At 47.2% G+C, this 15,705-nt stretch overlaps 1 protein-coding gene and 1 long non-coding RNA gene across 2 annotated transcripts in view; one reads left to right on the top strand and one right to left on the bottom strand.

The window, feature by feature from the left end:
* Positions 1-2,385: 2,385 nt before the first annotated feature.
* On the bottom strand, positions 2,386-11,757 carry LOC142039767 (uncharacterized). The gene is made up of 3 exons (XR_012653053.1): positions 11,418-11,757; positions 5,146-5,410; positions 2,386-2,498 (listed from the first exon to the last, which is right to left on the bottom strand). It is a non-coding gene; the product is annotated as an uncharacterized LOC142039767 (long non-coding RNA).
* Positions 10,951-15,705, top strand: part of FAXC (failed axon connections homolog, metaxin like GST domain containing) — a 21,337-nt gene continuing 16,582 nt past the window's right edge. Inside the window, exons 1-2 of the mRNA XM_075046663.1 lie at positions 10,951-11,225; positions 11,749-11,884. Coding sequence (XP_074902764.1) covers positions 10,951-11,225; positions 11,749-11,884 — 411 coding nt within the window. The remainder of the gene's footprint in view (positions 11,226-11,748; positions 11,885-15,705) is intronic.

The following is a 15,705-nucleotide window of genomic DNA, read 5'->3' as shown; positions in this document are numbered from 1 at the left end:
AGTGAGTTCCCCATACCAAGTTACCAGCTTCAGTCTAAGTTATTACAACTGTGTGACTGTTTCAAATTTTACCAACAGTGAATTGAAAGAAACAGTATCTGAAAAGCACTGGGACCTGGACAGATTCCTGGGGTAGCCCACTAGAGACATCCCCCGAGGGGGACAGTTCCCCCCTTCACCTATTTGTTTTGAGACCTGTCAAGCAAAATAAAACTAACGTAGCTAAAACTGGAATAGAACAGCTGATTTTTGTTTGCCTTAAAAGCCCTAAATCCAGATGTTTGTGTGACCAGCTGTTATCCTGGCTTTCTCATCCTTTCCTTTCTTCCCAGTTGATTGTTGCTTGCTTGTAGTTTTTCATTAAACTGAGCTGCCTGGGGAACAAATTGTTTTTTTCACTGGTATTTCTATTGCATGTAGCACAAAAAGCCTTTGATGCTGCTTGGGTTCTCTGCCCAGGCTCGCAAGAGGGATCACGTACCTAATTAACAATGGCTGGCATTTAAGGAACAAGCACATGGACCTGGTTGTCCATGGATACATACCCCTGTTCTTGATGAAAACCTTATTGCAAGCACCTGACCTTCTGCTCCTACATGTGTATAGGAGGCCTGTCAATCTGGGAGTGTTTAGCAAATGGTGTGGGCAAAGGAGTGGGGACTGCTTGAACAGGTCCTTGTACCCATGGCGTGTCTCCAGATGTCCCAGTGTGCTCCATCCTTGGTCTCCAGCCCTCAGTTTTCCTCTCCTGGTGGAGTATCCTAACTATTCTGGCTGTATTTCATCCCTCTGGTTAAAACAACCTCTTTTGAAGCTAGAAAGTAAATGATTGAACTAGAGATAATTTTAGTGATAACAAAGTGCAAGAATATCCTACACCTTGCTTTTTAGCTGGTTTTTGTGTTTTGTTTTTTTTTTTTTTTTAAATCTTTGCATTATTCATAAATGTACATCTCTGGCACAGCATAATCAAATTCAGTACTGTGCTCTGAATACATACTACGTATTCATGCTGCAGAAACTTTTTTCTTAAAATCTGTGCATAGGAAACCCATCAAGATTTCATGCTTTTCTTAGCCCAGTTGCTGTGGAAATTTAATAGGTGCTATTGAAATGGACAGAATTTAAGTCAAATAAATTTGCAAATCTTTTGGCTTTCCTTTTGTAAGTTGTTGATGAGTGTGGAGCCTTAGTTTTGACACTTACAGGAATACTGTACTGGTAGGATGCCGCGTTTTCCCGTTGCGATAATCTAGGAGAAACGACGCATCGCCAGGGTCTCGCCCTGGGGAGAAACGGACCAACACAGATACTGTGGATCAAGCGATTTCTCCGTTTAATTGCTGCGTAGCACTTGGTTATATACCATAGCCGTGCACAAGCCATCTACTGATTGGTTAACATGTGCTGTCCACGCGCCTAAAGCAATAGTTCGATTGGATAAGGTCTTCTGATCACGCGAACGATTCCTCCTGTCTTTGTCTTGCCAGGTGTCCTGCCTTCGGTCACGTAGGCCCATCTTGCTTAGCTTTTTGTGCCTGTTTCATCAAACTTTGTAGCAACAGTTAGCCTTCGCTGAGTCCTTGAGGCCTGCTGCTTGCAGGTGCCTCTGGCTCAGATTGAACAGCCCCATTGTGTCTCTCGTTCGCTATGTATCTATTCTTCTAATTATCCCACAGTAGGAGGTAAAAATGTTATAGCACCAGGCATACACCTGGGACTATGGGTGAGGCAAGGGGTGATTCTTGCCTTGAGATTGGGAAAACTTCATATTTGGGGCTTGCTCTTTTTCAGTCTCTGTTTATTTCTGGTTGAAGACCTTTGACTCTCCTATTCCTAGCCATTTGTTTCTGCAACACAACAAATCAGAGCAAGGAGCTGATCTAGCCAAAAAAAATCAACAGAGCAAACAATGGTTCCGGGTGGTCTCAGCTATTCAGCTCTGTTGTGGCTTGTCGTGTTGTCTCATCTCTCCCCTATTGCTCCACACGGTACCAGTCCCAGCCCTTTGCTGAGACTGATGCTTGTCCGAGTTGTAAATTTTTTTTTTCTTTTGATTTTTTTTTTTTTTCCCTTGGGTTGCTGGTGGTGGTTGTGCTGTTCAGCTCCCTCCCTGAATTTTCCCACTGTTGAGGACTAGTGCTAGCCAGGAGGTAAGCAGTGGGAGCACATGGCCATGGAGAAGGTGGGGCAGGACAGCCTCTTGAGGGGCAGTAGGCTTTCAGGTTGGCTCAACCTGTCTTGTGGAACAGCACTTTCAGATAATAATTTAAACATTAATTGCACTCAAGTCCAATTTGAGTAGTATGAGACCCTCAGAGGAGATTTGCATTTAATATCCTGTTTAAATAAAAACAGAACTTGAAGCTTCCATGATGTTCTGTTACGCTATCTCGTTGCCCATTGTTTCTTGGTGGTCCAGTGACATTTCATGGCCATTTTTGCAGGACTTCACAATTTCTTTACATACATTTCCACAAATACCCTGTGTCAGATTTCTAGGGAATGGAAAAAAGGAGGGAGAAAGTAGTAGGAAAGGAAACATGTAGTGGCTGTGAGTAGAGATAAGAATAAAGGCTATCTTGTAGAAATTTTTTCTGAAAATGGCTTCTCAAGTTCTTTCATTATGTTGAAATCTCAGCTTTAATTAAAAAAAAAAAAGCTTATTTTCCACACACTTCTAAGAAATACTTGAAAGGAATAATTGCATGCAGTCTAGAGGCCTGGAAGTCAAAAGGCTCAGCTTCTGTAATTAGCCAGCCTGATGAAGCATACTGGAGGAGAAAAAGTGAGGCAGAACATGAATCATCACATGAATGTTGATACTGTAGTTGCAGGGATTTGAGAGGCAGCCAGGAGTACCTGGAATGGGGGACAGCATTGAAAAGCCAGAAATTGTAGAAGGAAGAAGGGCGATGCCAGGAAGATAAATATAATTCCAATGGAGACAAGAAATGTGAAGCAAAGGTATAGAGGGCAGTCAGGTTCGAGTGTGCCTTCGAAGAGGAACAGAACTACTGATGGTTGGGAGAGTGGCTCTGTGTAAGACTGAAGCATAATGGTTCAGGTATTCACAGCCTCCCACTTGTTTTTGCATGTTAACCTCCAGTGCCTCATTCCAAGTGCCTACCCCCTTGCTGAGCCCCTGGGAAGGAAAGGTGGGCTCCTCTCACTTCAGACTGAATATTGGTCACTTAGCAATCATGAGCAGCTGCCAGCTCCCTCAGTCATGGTGCTCCCCATGTTTGTGTAGAGGACCTCTTACCCTGCCACATGCAGATGTATTCCCACTGTACTTCTTTGCATTTAATTCCCTTTTATCAGGAGCATAAACTAGAGCAGAACTTCTCCACTATGTATCAGAAGATGCCCACAGGTAGGAACAACTGGTATCCTAAAACTGCAACGCTGTTGACTTAAGTCAGCATTTATTTAATAAAATTACTAACATTATCTTGTTAAAGGGGAAAAACGCAGAAGCCCAAATGCGTAACTTCTCTTTCCCATCACCTCCCCTTTCAAGTTCTCTAACTGCTCCACGGCACTGCTTCTCCCTTACTGCCTCTGCTGGGCTTTGCTGAGCCTGCGAGGGAGTAGTAACACTTAGTGTAAAATCAGTACCTCTAAAGCAGAGTTTGGGGTTTATTTGGTTCTGTGCTGTTGCAGAATAACTTTCTATTTTTCTGACTTGGGGTGAATTTTGTTGCATTGTCTCCTACTTCATGATGAGTGACCAAAAAATAGTTATTTTTATGTAATGCACTGTCTTGCCATCATAACCATGTATTTTCCCCAGCCCCTTCTCCAACAGAAAGTAGAAGTCTGCTTTTATAACCATTTCAAAATCATTTGGTTCTGCTTAGACTGAACAGTACTATAAATTTGAATAAAAATAACTATTTTCAGATTATGTTTTCGTGATAAAAATGATCCTGTATTTCCCCTGGTTCCTCCAGGTTATAGGACAAAATGCTAATCATTGAAAGTTTGTGCTAACAGTAGACTTTATTTGTATTGACAGATGTCCCATTTTCTTGAAGCAATATAAAACGATGTCATGTTTTATTCTAGCCAGAAGGGCTGGGATTTCACCTAGGCTGTAAAATCACCTGACCTGTCTTGACTTACACATGCATTAATTGCACAGCCACCTCACAGTGCATTAGGAATTCAGGATATATACACTTTGATCTGCATTTTATTGTGCTTTTATTCCCCCATGGAGTCACGCCAGTAATATAATCAATACTCACTTTTTCTAAAATATAATACTTTTTTTTTTTTTGCTTAAAAGGATTGTGAAGACCATTAGTGTTCCATTAATAAATCTGAAACCGCTGTTGCGTCCTCATGAGATGTGTTAACTTAAAAAAAAATCAGCCCTCAAACAACTTGGAGATTGAACTGCTAATATTGCCTTGTACAGTAGATGTATTCTAAAAACTTGCAATAATAGAACATACAGAAAAAGATGTGTTTATTTTCCTGAATTAGAATAAGCACATACAACCTGAAGACATATAAAAATGAAAGTAAACAAAATACATAATAAAAAGGAGACCTCAGAAGAATTTATCCAACTCGCATAAATAACTGTCAAAGTTAGCAGATTTACCCTGAATGCCCTCTGATGAAGCATAGCCCCAGCATTGAAACTTGGGGTTTAATTCCCAGCTTTGCCTTCCAGCTGTTGGAGAAACAGCAGCTCAGTGCCTTGCCTCTCTTGATCCACTGTGAAGATACGCTTTACAAAACTCACGGGATCTGGCTACCCCCGAGCCCTGGGGGATTTGCCCCGCTCCCCAGCTGTAACTGAGGAGGTTCTGACCCAGAGGGGCACGTCCACAGCCACCGAGTGCCTGCCACGGCCGCAGGAACACTGAGCGTTGCATCTCTGCCACACTGGGGAATGTTAAAACCCAGTAAACCCCAATGTTGTTCTTTCTAAACAAAGCAGCACCAGATTTCCTTTCAACATCCAAGAGAGGTGCCTCTGTGTTCCTTACATCCCTCCTTACCCCTCCCAATCCTAATAACGAGACCATCTGACAAAGCTTTTGAACAGTGGGGTGGTTCCCTGAGCGTGGGCTTGCCAAAAGGTGCCCGCTAAGGAGAAATGCGTGTGGAGGACGAGATCTGGCTTACCCTGCTATGGCTGCTGACTGTGTCTGGAGATGCCTTGTTTTTTCCTTCTCCAGAGGAAGTGTGAGTCCCCAGATGAACCTCGATGCCAAAGTTTCTGAAGCTGTAGGCAGGTGAGATGATGTCCCAGGGCAGGACGAGAAAGGGAGGATGCTACGTGGGCTGAAATACTTCACGGCGGGTAATGGAAGAAACTTCAAATGGCCTGTCTAGGCAGGACAGCGTTCCCATGTGGGTTGTGCAGCGTCTCTCCCTCATTGAATCCTATCTGTAGGTAAGAAAAAAGCTTCTGTCTACATGACTATTTGACAAGCACCTTCTTCCAGAATCAAATTCACATTTAACCAAAATCCTGCTACGGTGCTCATCAGTTTGCCTTCTCAGAGGATGCGGACAGCAGGCTGTCAGCTCTGCCACTGTCTCTCCCATCCCTCTTTATTTCCAGACCTTTTGGGAGATGAAAGCACAGCCTTGGCCTCAGGGACACAGCCTCTGGAAGGGGCTCTCCTCCTCCCTGTTTGCATCCCTTCTTGTTCTCCTCTCACTGCCTTCAGCTGGGAGTTGATTTGCAAACAAATGTGTCATGCTGGAATGATCACCTCTTCACATTTTGTGGTCCTGTTGCCCTGGATTGACAGGGTTTGTGCTCACTAATGGCACATCGCTGTTTTGCAGGTCTGCAGCAGCTAGTGCTTTTATCTCTGTCATTACCAGCTTAGGCTAGTTGCTAGCTAATCTAAGGCAGATGCAATAAACAACTAATTTTCCCACAAAACCACCACTTCTTACTTAACAGGGTAAATTCTGAAGACCACATACATCTTTTGAAAAGAGTAAGTATGGTAAAGAAAGGAAGTCTGTGTGAGGAAATCTGCAAAAACTTCATACATCTCTATTATTAATCAAATACGAACTGAGACGCCAACCAGGTAACGGCAGTATGTACTGCAAATCTTACTTCTTCTGATCAGAGGGTGCTGTAAATGGGAGAGCACTTAAATGGGCAAAGACTGGGAGCGACTGCACTGGGCTATGGCAAGCAATCTGTAGCTGGTTCCCAACCCTGTTGTGCTACTGAGAGTTTTACATGAAAGATCTGACTATAAAGGTGTGTAACCCCCCCCCATGACATAAGGGTTGTCAGTTGTCCAAAAAGCTTGTAAAACAGTGTAATAAAATTAAAAACAACTAAAGAATTGTGAGACTGTAGGTCTGTCAACTGAGTAGGAGACAGCTATACTCAGGTGCCAGCCTGAGTATTTCTACCTGCAGAAAGCAGGAGGTTTCACGCAAAACAATATTATTTTTTTTTTTGTGAAAGCAAGGAACCCAGAGTTATTTACATCATTCGGGGCAGTCTCAGGGTATGCGTCACCTCTGAAAGTGGCTTTGTTTACCAGAAAGTGCAAGGTAAATTCTGGGGAACTGCTGGAATTGCACTTAATGGGGACTTAGATATAGGTATTTCTGTATAGCACAGTGGTAGTAGTAGTTCAGATTCTGGATGTTTTGCATTTCCTCTGTATTTGTACCTTTGTATGTCATTAAAGTTATCATTATCCCCTTTTCTAAATCCAAACCGAAACACAGCATAAGTGTTTTGCAGCTATACCTTGGCTATTTTATCTGAATAATTAAAAAGACATGTATATGAAACTCAAGCTGCCCAGAGAGATCATTAATATTACAACAAAAACAATCCTGGCAGCAGTCAGCGATTATTTCAGAAGGATCTTGGAGAGCCAGCTGGCAATGAAAAAGACCTTAACTCCCTCCCCAAACTCAGCCCTCACCACAAAACCCTATTAAATTATGTCTTCTGCAGACAAGAGCTCAGGAAGTTTGGGCTGTTTCAAAGAGAAGGAAAGCATTTCTGTACCACCGGCAGACACCCTGCCAGCACACGAAGCCAGAGCCCAACCCGAGCAGGGGTGTCACTTTGGCTGGGGACAGCTGGTCACCGGGCACAGTGAGGTGCTTTTGCTTCAGGCAGAGCAACCTGTGAAAACAACCTGTACCGATTAATGGAGCTCTTAAAAGCTCTGTGCTGCCCAAACTCTGGCTGCTTGGAAAAGAAAGAGGCAGTGACTAGGAGCCACGGGTGATACCAGTGCGGGAAATGAGCGGAAAAATGGGTGGCTCTATTTCCTGAGGCCCCAGGGGAGATTTGGTGAGTGAAGCTCTGCTGTTCAAACCCAGTTGACAGCAGTATGGGAAAGCAAAAGTCAGGGTGGGGCATTTGGCGTGAGTCCTGGTTTTTAAAACATTTAGTTTTCAGCCAAAATACAGATGGGACAACTTCTGTGGGGGAGACTCTGTAAAGACCCATTGCAACCACTGGGCTCAGACTGTGGTTTCAACACCCACTGCCAGCCTGCCGTGCTCACCGCAGGCTTAGCTCAAAGAGGTGCAATGAACCCAAAGACATCACAGAAAAAGGAAATAGGTTAATGTAGAACATCACGAGTCTTTATACCAACATACAGAATCTAGTAATACTAATGAGTTTATTAGTGCCTCCCTGCCCCCAAATCAAACTGCAGACTTCAGAAGAAGAATTTGACTTGTTATATAATGAAGTAGGCTTAGATTTATGTTAACTAGAAACATCTACTTATTTTATTCTGTTATTCTCTCTTCCTTTAGGCAACTGCACTAGAACAGATTACAGATAAAAGTGTACTTCAACGTATTAGCTCTTGGTTTGCTCTGCACAATATATCTAAGGGATCACTGTTCCCAACTGCCACACTTGGTGTGCGTTTGCAGCCAGACAAGCATGTGGGTGTATCACTGTTAGCTGTTATTTTCCCCACTACAAAAGATGAAAAGTGGTAATTTAGCAAAGATGCAGAGCTGGATTCCCACTCTCCCTGAGCGAGAGAGCAAGGTGGCTGTTCAGTCCGGCAGGCATCACCTTGTGAGCTTCTTTGAGGCAAAGGTGGGAAAACGAGACCATATGTCAGGAAGCAGTCCGAGACTACAGCACCTGCGATGCACAGGAGCAGAAAGCAATATCCTCTGCTGGACAGAGTGCTGCGGCTTGGGTTCCTGGGCACTACTGCCATCTAATAAGCCTCCCTAATACAAGTCACTGGTCATAGGCAACAGTGCCGCCTTGCGAGGCTGTGCCCCTTCCCCAGAGGAATGGACACTGCCTTCTTCCACAGTCAGGGAAAAGGTGGGCTGAGAACGCGCTCTTTGCTGTTTTGCCCGTAGATGAACTTGACTACCAGACTGCGAGGCCAAACGGATTGAGTACCTGCTGGCAGGAGACTTTGAAAGTGTGAGGAAGAGAGGCTGACAGAGCACTGCTAGCGAGTCAAGTGTGTGGGACAGGTACAAGGGTACAGAACTTGTGTTTTATTTATTTGCCAGTGTTAAACTCTGGCTACCAGGATGTGACATTCTGACCTGTATCTTTTAAATGCTCAAGTCCAGTCAGTGCCATGCAGGTCATAACCAACCTCTTAAAATCTGGTTGATGAGCAGGACAGCAAGGCTGCCGGTGTGCCTGTGGGGATCTGCATCCAACATATGACGAGGCACACGTGCTCTACTGCTGAGGCTTCTTGTGCTGCATCTGGGAGGCATTACTGTGCGCTGGACCCTTGCAGCCTTCAGGCAATGCTGCACCCAGAACAGGAGTAACAGCGTAAGGTTCTTCTCCAAAAGGAGAGTGGCAGTCTCCTTGTCGAACAAATGTTAAACATCTGACTAGAGTACTGCTCTAATAATCCTGTCTTACAGTCTCCCTTCTATCTGTACAGCATCTTAATGCCAGCAAAGGCACAAGCCAGACTACCAAAACACAGTATTGACTTTTGGAGCATAAATTGCAGTAATGCTTCCTTCAAAACACCATGTTTACTTACCTCATCTGGGGCAGCACTGGGAGGTGAATGATTTACTCCCTCCTTCCCTCTTTCCTCTCCTTCACAGGTCTTCCCTGCCCGTGCTGGCCAGTGATTCAAAACACAGGTTTTAGGATAGCTCATTTGCCTCTGAAAGTCAAGCAGTGGCAGCAGCTGGGATGTGGATGCTCAGGACCTTTCTCTGCCCTCACACAAGCTTAGATCCCATCTGTAATGGGATCCCTCTTATCTGTAACACAGCAAGCAATTCCCTTGCAGTAGCAAAAGCTGAGATCAGCTACCAGGCTGTGACCGTCCAGATTTATTAGGCTGTCTGCCACTTGAAACAAATCTTCAGCCTGAGATTTACAGGTGCTGTGGCAGAGAAAAAGCACTTTTCTTTGTCTCTTCACTGCCCTGTCATAAGAATTTAACAAAACCTCATGCTGCAAATGATCAGCTGTGACACGAAGCGGCTGCTGCTCTCACCTTCCACTCTTACTTCATTACCTGTGCCTCATCTGTAGCGTGGAGCGGCCCAAAAGCTGTGAAGAAGGTGCTCAGCCAGCACCTTGCTAAGGATGAGGGCAAAGGAGCACAGCAGGTTTTGGAGGGAGCAACCTGTTTTCAGAACGAGATTTGCCCGGTCCCTGGGACCTCTCTGATCCCATTAATTCCTGAGAGCAGGGTGTCAGCACAGTATCGGACAGATGCTATGTATCAAACATGGGGCTCTTGCGCTGTAGCCTGTGGTTACTGAACATCCATAAACAACAAGTTAAAAGTGAGGAATAAACCAAAATGGTGCAAGAAGCTACCGTAGGAAAGTGTCAGAGCACAGCAGCCTTCCTGGTGAGTGCAGGCAGAGACCATTGCTCTCGCCGATGTTGCACAGCAAAACTAAATGCAAAACTGGCCACCGCTGGCACTTGGAGAAGTCAGCACACGGATCTGAACCACACAGCTTCGCCCAGGGCTCTCCTCTTCCTCACCTTCCTCCTTTGTCTACTGTGTCCCATACCCTGAGATAAAGCGTCTACAAAGCCCTGGTCCCAGACCCCATCCATCCCCTACCGGACACTGGAAGTGGCTCCATCTGTGCGAAGAATCGGGTCACTTCTATTGCCCCCTTGATGGTGTAATAAAATACCGAACTTGTGGGAGCAGCTGTGCAGGTACCACGGCACTTGATGAAGGACTAGGTATTTGGGCAGCGGTATTAATCAGAAAACGAAGGTCACTGTTAGTGTTTTAGGGTCAGTGTGACGTGCAGAGCTGCGGATATTTGCAGAATATAAGGCAAATTCCTGCTCATACCATCACGGGGCACCCAAGGCTCCCGCCGCGGCAGGCAGGATGCAGGTGAGGGACCGCCGGGACCCTCAGTGCCAGTAAAATCTCGCTACCTCGTGGGCTGAGGGGTTCGCTTCGAAGTGACTTTGCCGCCCTTCCTGCCCGTGCAGGTGTTCTCCTCAGCACCTCACCGAGCACCAGCACGGCAGACCCACAACCGCCGCGGGAGGCCAGGCGTTTGGAGACACGTTCGCGGCGGCGGCCCGCCGTCCCACGCACGGGACGCAGCACGAGGCCTCTCCCTCCGTGAGGGAGCAGCGTGCCACGGGTGTTTTAACACGACCGGCCGGCCGACGCGCCAGGCCCCGGGCCTGAAGCGGGCTCAGCGGCGCGGCTTTTCGGGCGGCGGCGCGGCCCCCGGCCCCGCAGCCCTCCCGCCCGGGGGGGGGGGGACGCGGGGGCCTCCGCAGGGCCAGGCCCGGCCCACCCCCTCCCTTCCCTTCCCTCCCTCCCTCCCTCCCCGCCGCCTTGCGCAGCCGCGGCCGAGGCAGCCGCCGGAGCCGCCCAGCGCGGCGCGGCCGGGCGGGCCGGGGCCGGGGCCGGTGTCGGGCAGGTGGGGGGGCTGCGCGGTGCGGCGGGGGATGCGGGCCCCGGGCGCAGCATGCTGTGGGGGGTGGGCCTGGCGGCGCCCCGCTCCTGCGTGGCGGACCTGAGCCGCAACCGCAGCCTGTCGCTGGGGTGGTGCGCGGGGCCCGAGGAGCCGCCGCCCGCCCTCTATGGGGGCGAGATCGTCGCCTTCCCGCTGGCGGGCGGGGGCGCGGGCGGCACCATGGCGGCGCTGGGCTCCGACTCCTGGTGGAAGAAGACGCTGTACCTGACGGGCGGCGCCCTGCTGGCCGCCGCCGCCTACCTGCTCCACGAGCTGCTGGCCATACGGTGAGGCTGCGGGGGGGGGGGGAGCGGCGGCGAGGGGGCCGCAGCGGCGGGGCCGAGGCGGCGCTGGGAGGCCCTCACCTGAGGGGAGAGGGCGTTGCGGCCTGGCGGGTGGTTCCTCTGCTTCGCCGCCGTTTTGACACTCGCCCCCCCCCACCCTCCCCTTTTATTTCTCGCCCTTTTCCCCCCGCTTACCCTTCGGAGCCCTGCGGGAGGCGGCTCTGAAGAGGTGCCCCGCGCTCGCCTCCACAGGTGGCCCCGGGGGCCGTCAGCCCCCGTGCGGGGCGGTGCGGGGCTCCGCTGGTCTCGGCTCTCTGGCGCAGGGTGAGCCGAGGCTGCCGCCTGCCACGGCGGCCCCGGTGCTTCTGGCTGGCTCCGGATCCGGTGAATCAAAAACCTGCAGCCGCCCGATAAGGGAGGACGCGCGTGTTGCCTCGGCCAGGATTTCTCCTTTGTGCATTCAACGTACTGACGTATCGTGCACCTGTGCTTTTTTTTTTTTTAAATTCTGTTTTCTCTTTGACAGGAAAGAGCAAGAGCTTGATTCGAAAGATGCTATCATCCTGCATCAGTTTTCAAGGCCTAACAATGGTGTTCCAAGTTTATCTCCATTCTGTCTGAAAATGGAAACTTACTTGAGGATGGCTGATCTACCCTACCAGGTACATTGTGCAGTTTTCCTTTACATTGCGGCTCGCTATAATTGCATGAAATGGCAAATAGGCATCCTGTCTCTCCTCCCCCCCCCCGATCTGTTTCACCCAGGGAGATGTAAACATACGCCTACAACTAGGTGGGTACATCGACACTTTGATGTCTCCGGTTAAATTTGGTGTATAACCTTTAAAGATATGACTTGAATAACGTTGGTCTGGAACAGCTCGAGATTTAACTGGCAAAGCTGAATGTTAGAAGCTAACTTGGCTGGAAATGCTGAAGTGGGAGAGTAGCCTGGAGTTTATATAATGCTACATAACACCCCAAAGCTAAAGTGTAACATTATTTGGTCTTTGAATTTCACTATGCTAAAAGAGATCAAGATTCGGCAGCTGCAGCTGCTCATTTTCCTGGAGGGTTTCTCTCTGGAGCTCTCTTGGGAAGGCGTTCTTGCCTTTTGCTTCACCTCCCATCGCTGGTGCTTCCCCTCCAGTGAAGGAGGACAGGATTGCTTTCAGAGGTCATGAATACTGCTCCTTAATTGTGGCTGGGTGCATCCAGTGCCATCTTCCCACAGGGGATGAAGCCCAAGCTACTGTGGTGAATGAAAACCAGGAGAGCAGAAATTTGAATCTAGCAGTCTTGCCTGTTAGCGTCAGGGTTTAGTTGTGATGCTGCGAGTCTGGCGCGTGCCTCGTTGTGGTGTCGGCAAGCTGTACAGCATGCAAGGTCTTTGAAACATGGGACGGATTTTTTTCTGTTTATGTGAAGCATTGAGTGCATTTAAGATGATACAGCAGTGGTGATAAATATAACGATCTCGGGTAGAAGAAATGTCTGTCTCTTTTTCTTTCTCCCCCCCCCCCCCCCCCCCCCAAGAGATGTAAATTGGCATCTTTCTTCACCTCAAAGAGGCTGAGCTGTGGGTAGGTTGCGTGCTCACACCACATGGGTTCAAGTCACTTTTTACTCCTGCATACCAAGATGTTAGGAAGAATATTTCATTTATGTCCAGTGTTTTACAGAGGAAAACCAACCATATTACAATGTTTTTTTTTTACACATTTGTGGTTGATATTCATTCAGCTTTGTATGTGATTAAACTCCTTTACATTGGAAGTGAAAGAAGCTCTAGTTAGTAACGTTTTGCTTAAGTCTTTAAAAGACTGAGTTTAATGTTCATTGTCTTGAGATTTAATGGTACTTGAATCAGATGCTTCAGAGCATTAAATAGGGAGATTTCTGTCCTGTGGGATATATTTTCCTCACTTGGGCATACAGAACCTGCAAGATACCGAAGCTTGAACATGTCATTGGAGCAGGACTTTGCACATGTTGCTTCTCCACCCAGGGTAATTTGGGTAGTAATTGCACGTTTGAAGGGAAAACTATTTTGAGATCTGTTTTCTTTCTAATGGCAGTTGATGCAGTTCAGAGGTCTGTGATGATCAGAGTGGAGAGTAGTTAAAGAAAGCTGCAGTATAAAAGATGGTTGTCACAGGATATGGTCACTTCTAAAAGATAGCACTGTGCATTTGTGCGGTTCAGGATGGAGTCGTTTAGACAGCTAATGCTGTGTAGAACTGAGTCACCTCCCTTTTCGGAGAGAGAGGGATTTCCAGATGGTTATCTTCTTTATTTTCTGTACTGAAGGTCAGCATTGCTTTTTCGTGTTGCATCTCTCTCTATCCCTACTTGCTAGCTGTGAGCACACTAAGCTGGCGTAGGTCAGGAGGACCACCAAAAGCAACAGCCCTACCTTCAGCGGCTCCCTCTTGTCCCTTTCTGCATTTCCTTTTCTGTGCCAGATCAGGCTGGGCCAGAGGTGGCCCAGTGGGAGCCATGAAGATTTAGTTTGGTTTTAACCCAGCTCGGTTATCCACATGTTCCATGGGGGCAACACTGCAGGAGCTGGAATGGGTCCTGTGGGTGCTGGGAATGCCACGTCGCTGCTTTTAGCTGTGCCAGATTATACGGGCTTAAGGTGTTTGTGGGGTTACTGACTCTATGTAGGGCTTTAGAGATCAGTTTGGTGGAGCTGAGCTTACGAGCTGAGGATGCAGCTTTTTTTTCCAGAAGAGGCAGATGTGTTTCTGTCCTTGTGTTAGGAGTATGGTGCTGCGTTTGGCTCTGGCACGTGGAGAAAGGCATGCATGCTGCCGTGGGATTAAGTGGTAGGGGAGCAGGAGGTAGCAGGAGGGGAGCCAGCAGGCAGCACCGTTCTCAGCTGGAGTTATGAAGTTTCCTGTGCTTGGACTACCTGGAGACTTTTCTTTTGTTCCCTCGTGGCTGTGTTACCTATAGGACGCTGTAGGTGACAGAGACAACCGATGGCCCTCCCAGTGGGCAGTGGGGTGGGTGTGTAGGGGGGGTACGGCTGGACACAGAAGGAAACACCTCGCTTCCCTGCATGCTGGTGGGGGCCGTGATAGAGAAGCGATGGCACTCCGGGTGGCAGCTGGTGCTGGGGGCCTGCCTCTGGAGACTAGCTGTGGTCATTGCCTTCCCGGGGAGGGGATGCTTTGAAGGGAAGGTTGTGAAACAGTGAAGAAGAGGCAGAGGGGTGGTCAGACTGCTTTTACTCTCTCAATTCCTTGTGTTTATACTTTATTATAGTGCATCAGACTATTGAATAACGTGCTGCGTGTTACACAACATGCTTTAATGGCATGTGAGAAGTGGAATTGGGTGATGCATTCCTACCTTACTACTATCTGAATTTCTCCCAACAGATGCACTCTTGTAATGTGCTTATGTTTTCTTGAAACTGCCTTTCTAGGTGCAAGTTCTCCATCCAAAAATAATTCGGGCAGCCCCACCCCAGCTGGGCTGTCAATAGTACCTAGCTGTTCTTTCAAAATGTTTGATGCTTTTCTTGATAAAGCTTGCTTTGAAAGAGCCCATTCTGGGTGCTTCTGGAGATCGTTTGGGTGTTCCTTGATTCCTTCAGGAACATGAAGACCTGAGCGTTTATGTAATCTGATAAGTAATTGGCACAGCAGAAACATGCTGTTTTTATGCCAGGTCTGTGAAGATGGTAGCCTCCTTGGGAAGAGACGTGAATAAAAGTAAAAGCATAAGCAGCAGTAATTGAAAATGTGGAACCTAATTTCTTTTGGATAGTGCTATAAAATTACCCCAGAAGTGCCCTATGCCATTCTGTTTATAAATTCCTCTGTAAATGAGGTTCTGGGGAGCTCTTGTTATTGTTGGTTTGCAGGCTGCAGTTCAGTTAAATGTACTGTGAGGTATGAGGGGATATTTTGTTGGGTTGTTTTTGTTTTTTTAATGATAATATCACAGCTTTTCCCTGCTTTGCAGGGATAAATATTGATAAATATTTGATGGCAATTAGTAGCAGCCATAAGGATACTGAGGTTTCAAGCCTAAAAGTACCCATTTGAGAACAGTGGCTAGAAGAACAGTGTGACAGATTTGTCAAGAGACCAAGGTTTTCTCAGGTCATTGAAAGATGTTTCCTATTTTGTTTGATAAACTGTACGTATTGAAACGTGAAGATCCTGAGAAGGTTTTTTTTAAGTTTAGGTAAACCAACTTTCCTATAAGAACTTTAGCTCTTATTTTTTTCTGGGTTGCAAATGATATGGACTACAGTAATTGCAATATGTGATAAACACATCTTCAAGTCTAGTAGCTTCAGCAAAACATCAGTGTTTGTACACAAGAATGGAAATCTCATATTGAAAGGGCTTAACAAAGATTAAGCCAGCAATGCTCGGTGCCATATAGACACACTATTTATGTAGTTCCAGGAAAAGCTTATGATTCTGTATTAAATTCATAATGAAAAATTATGGAAACCTAT

Source organism: Buteo buteo, chromosome 15 (genome assembly GCF_964188355.1).
Source record: "Buteo buteo chromosome 15, bButBut1.hap1.1, whole genome shotgun sequence".
NCBI lineage: Eukaryota > Metazoa > Chordata > Aves > Accipitriformes > Accipitridae > Buteo > Buteo buteo.
Note: the sequence above shows the minus strand (reverse complement) of the source record. Positions and strands in the feature narration are given on the sequence as shown.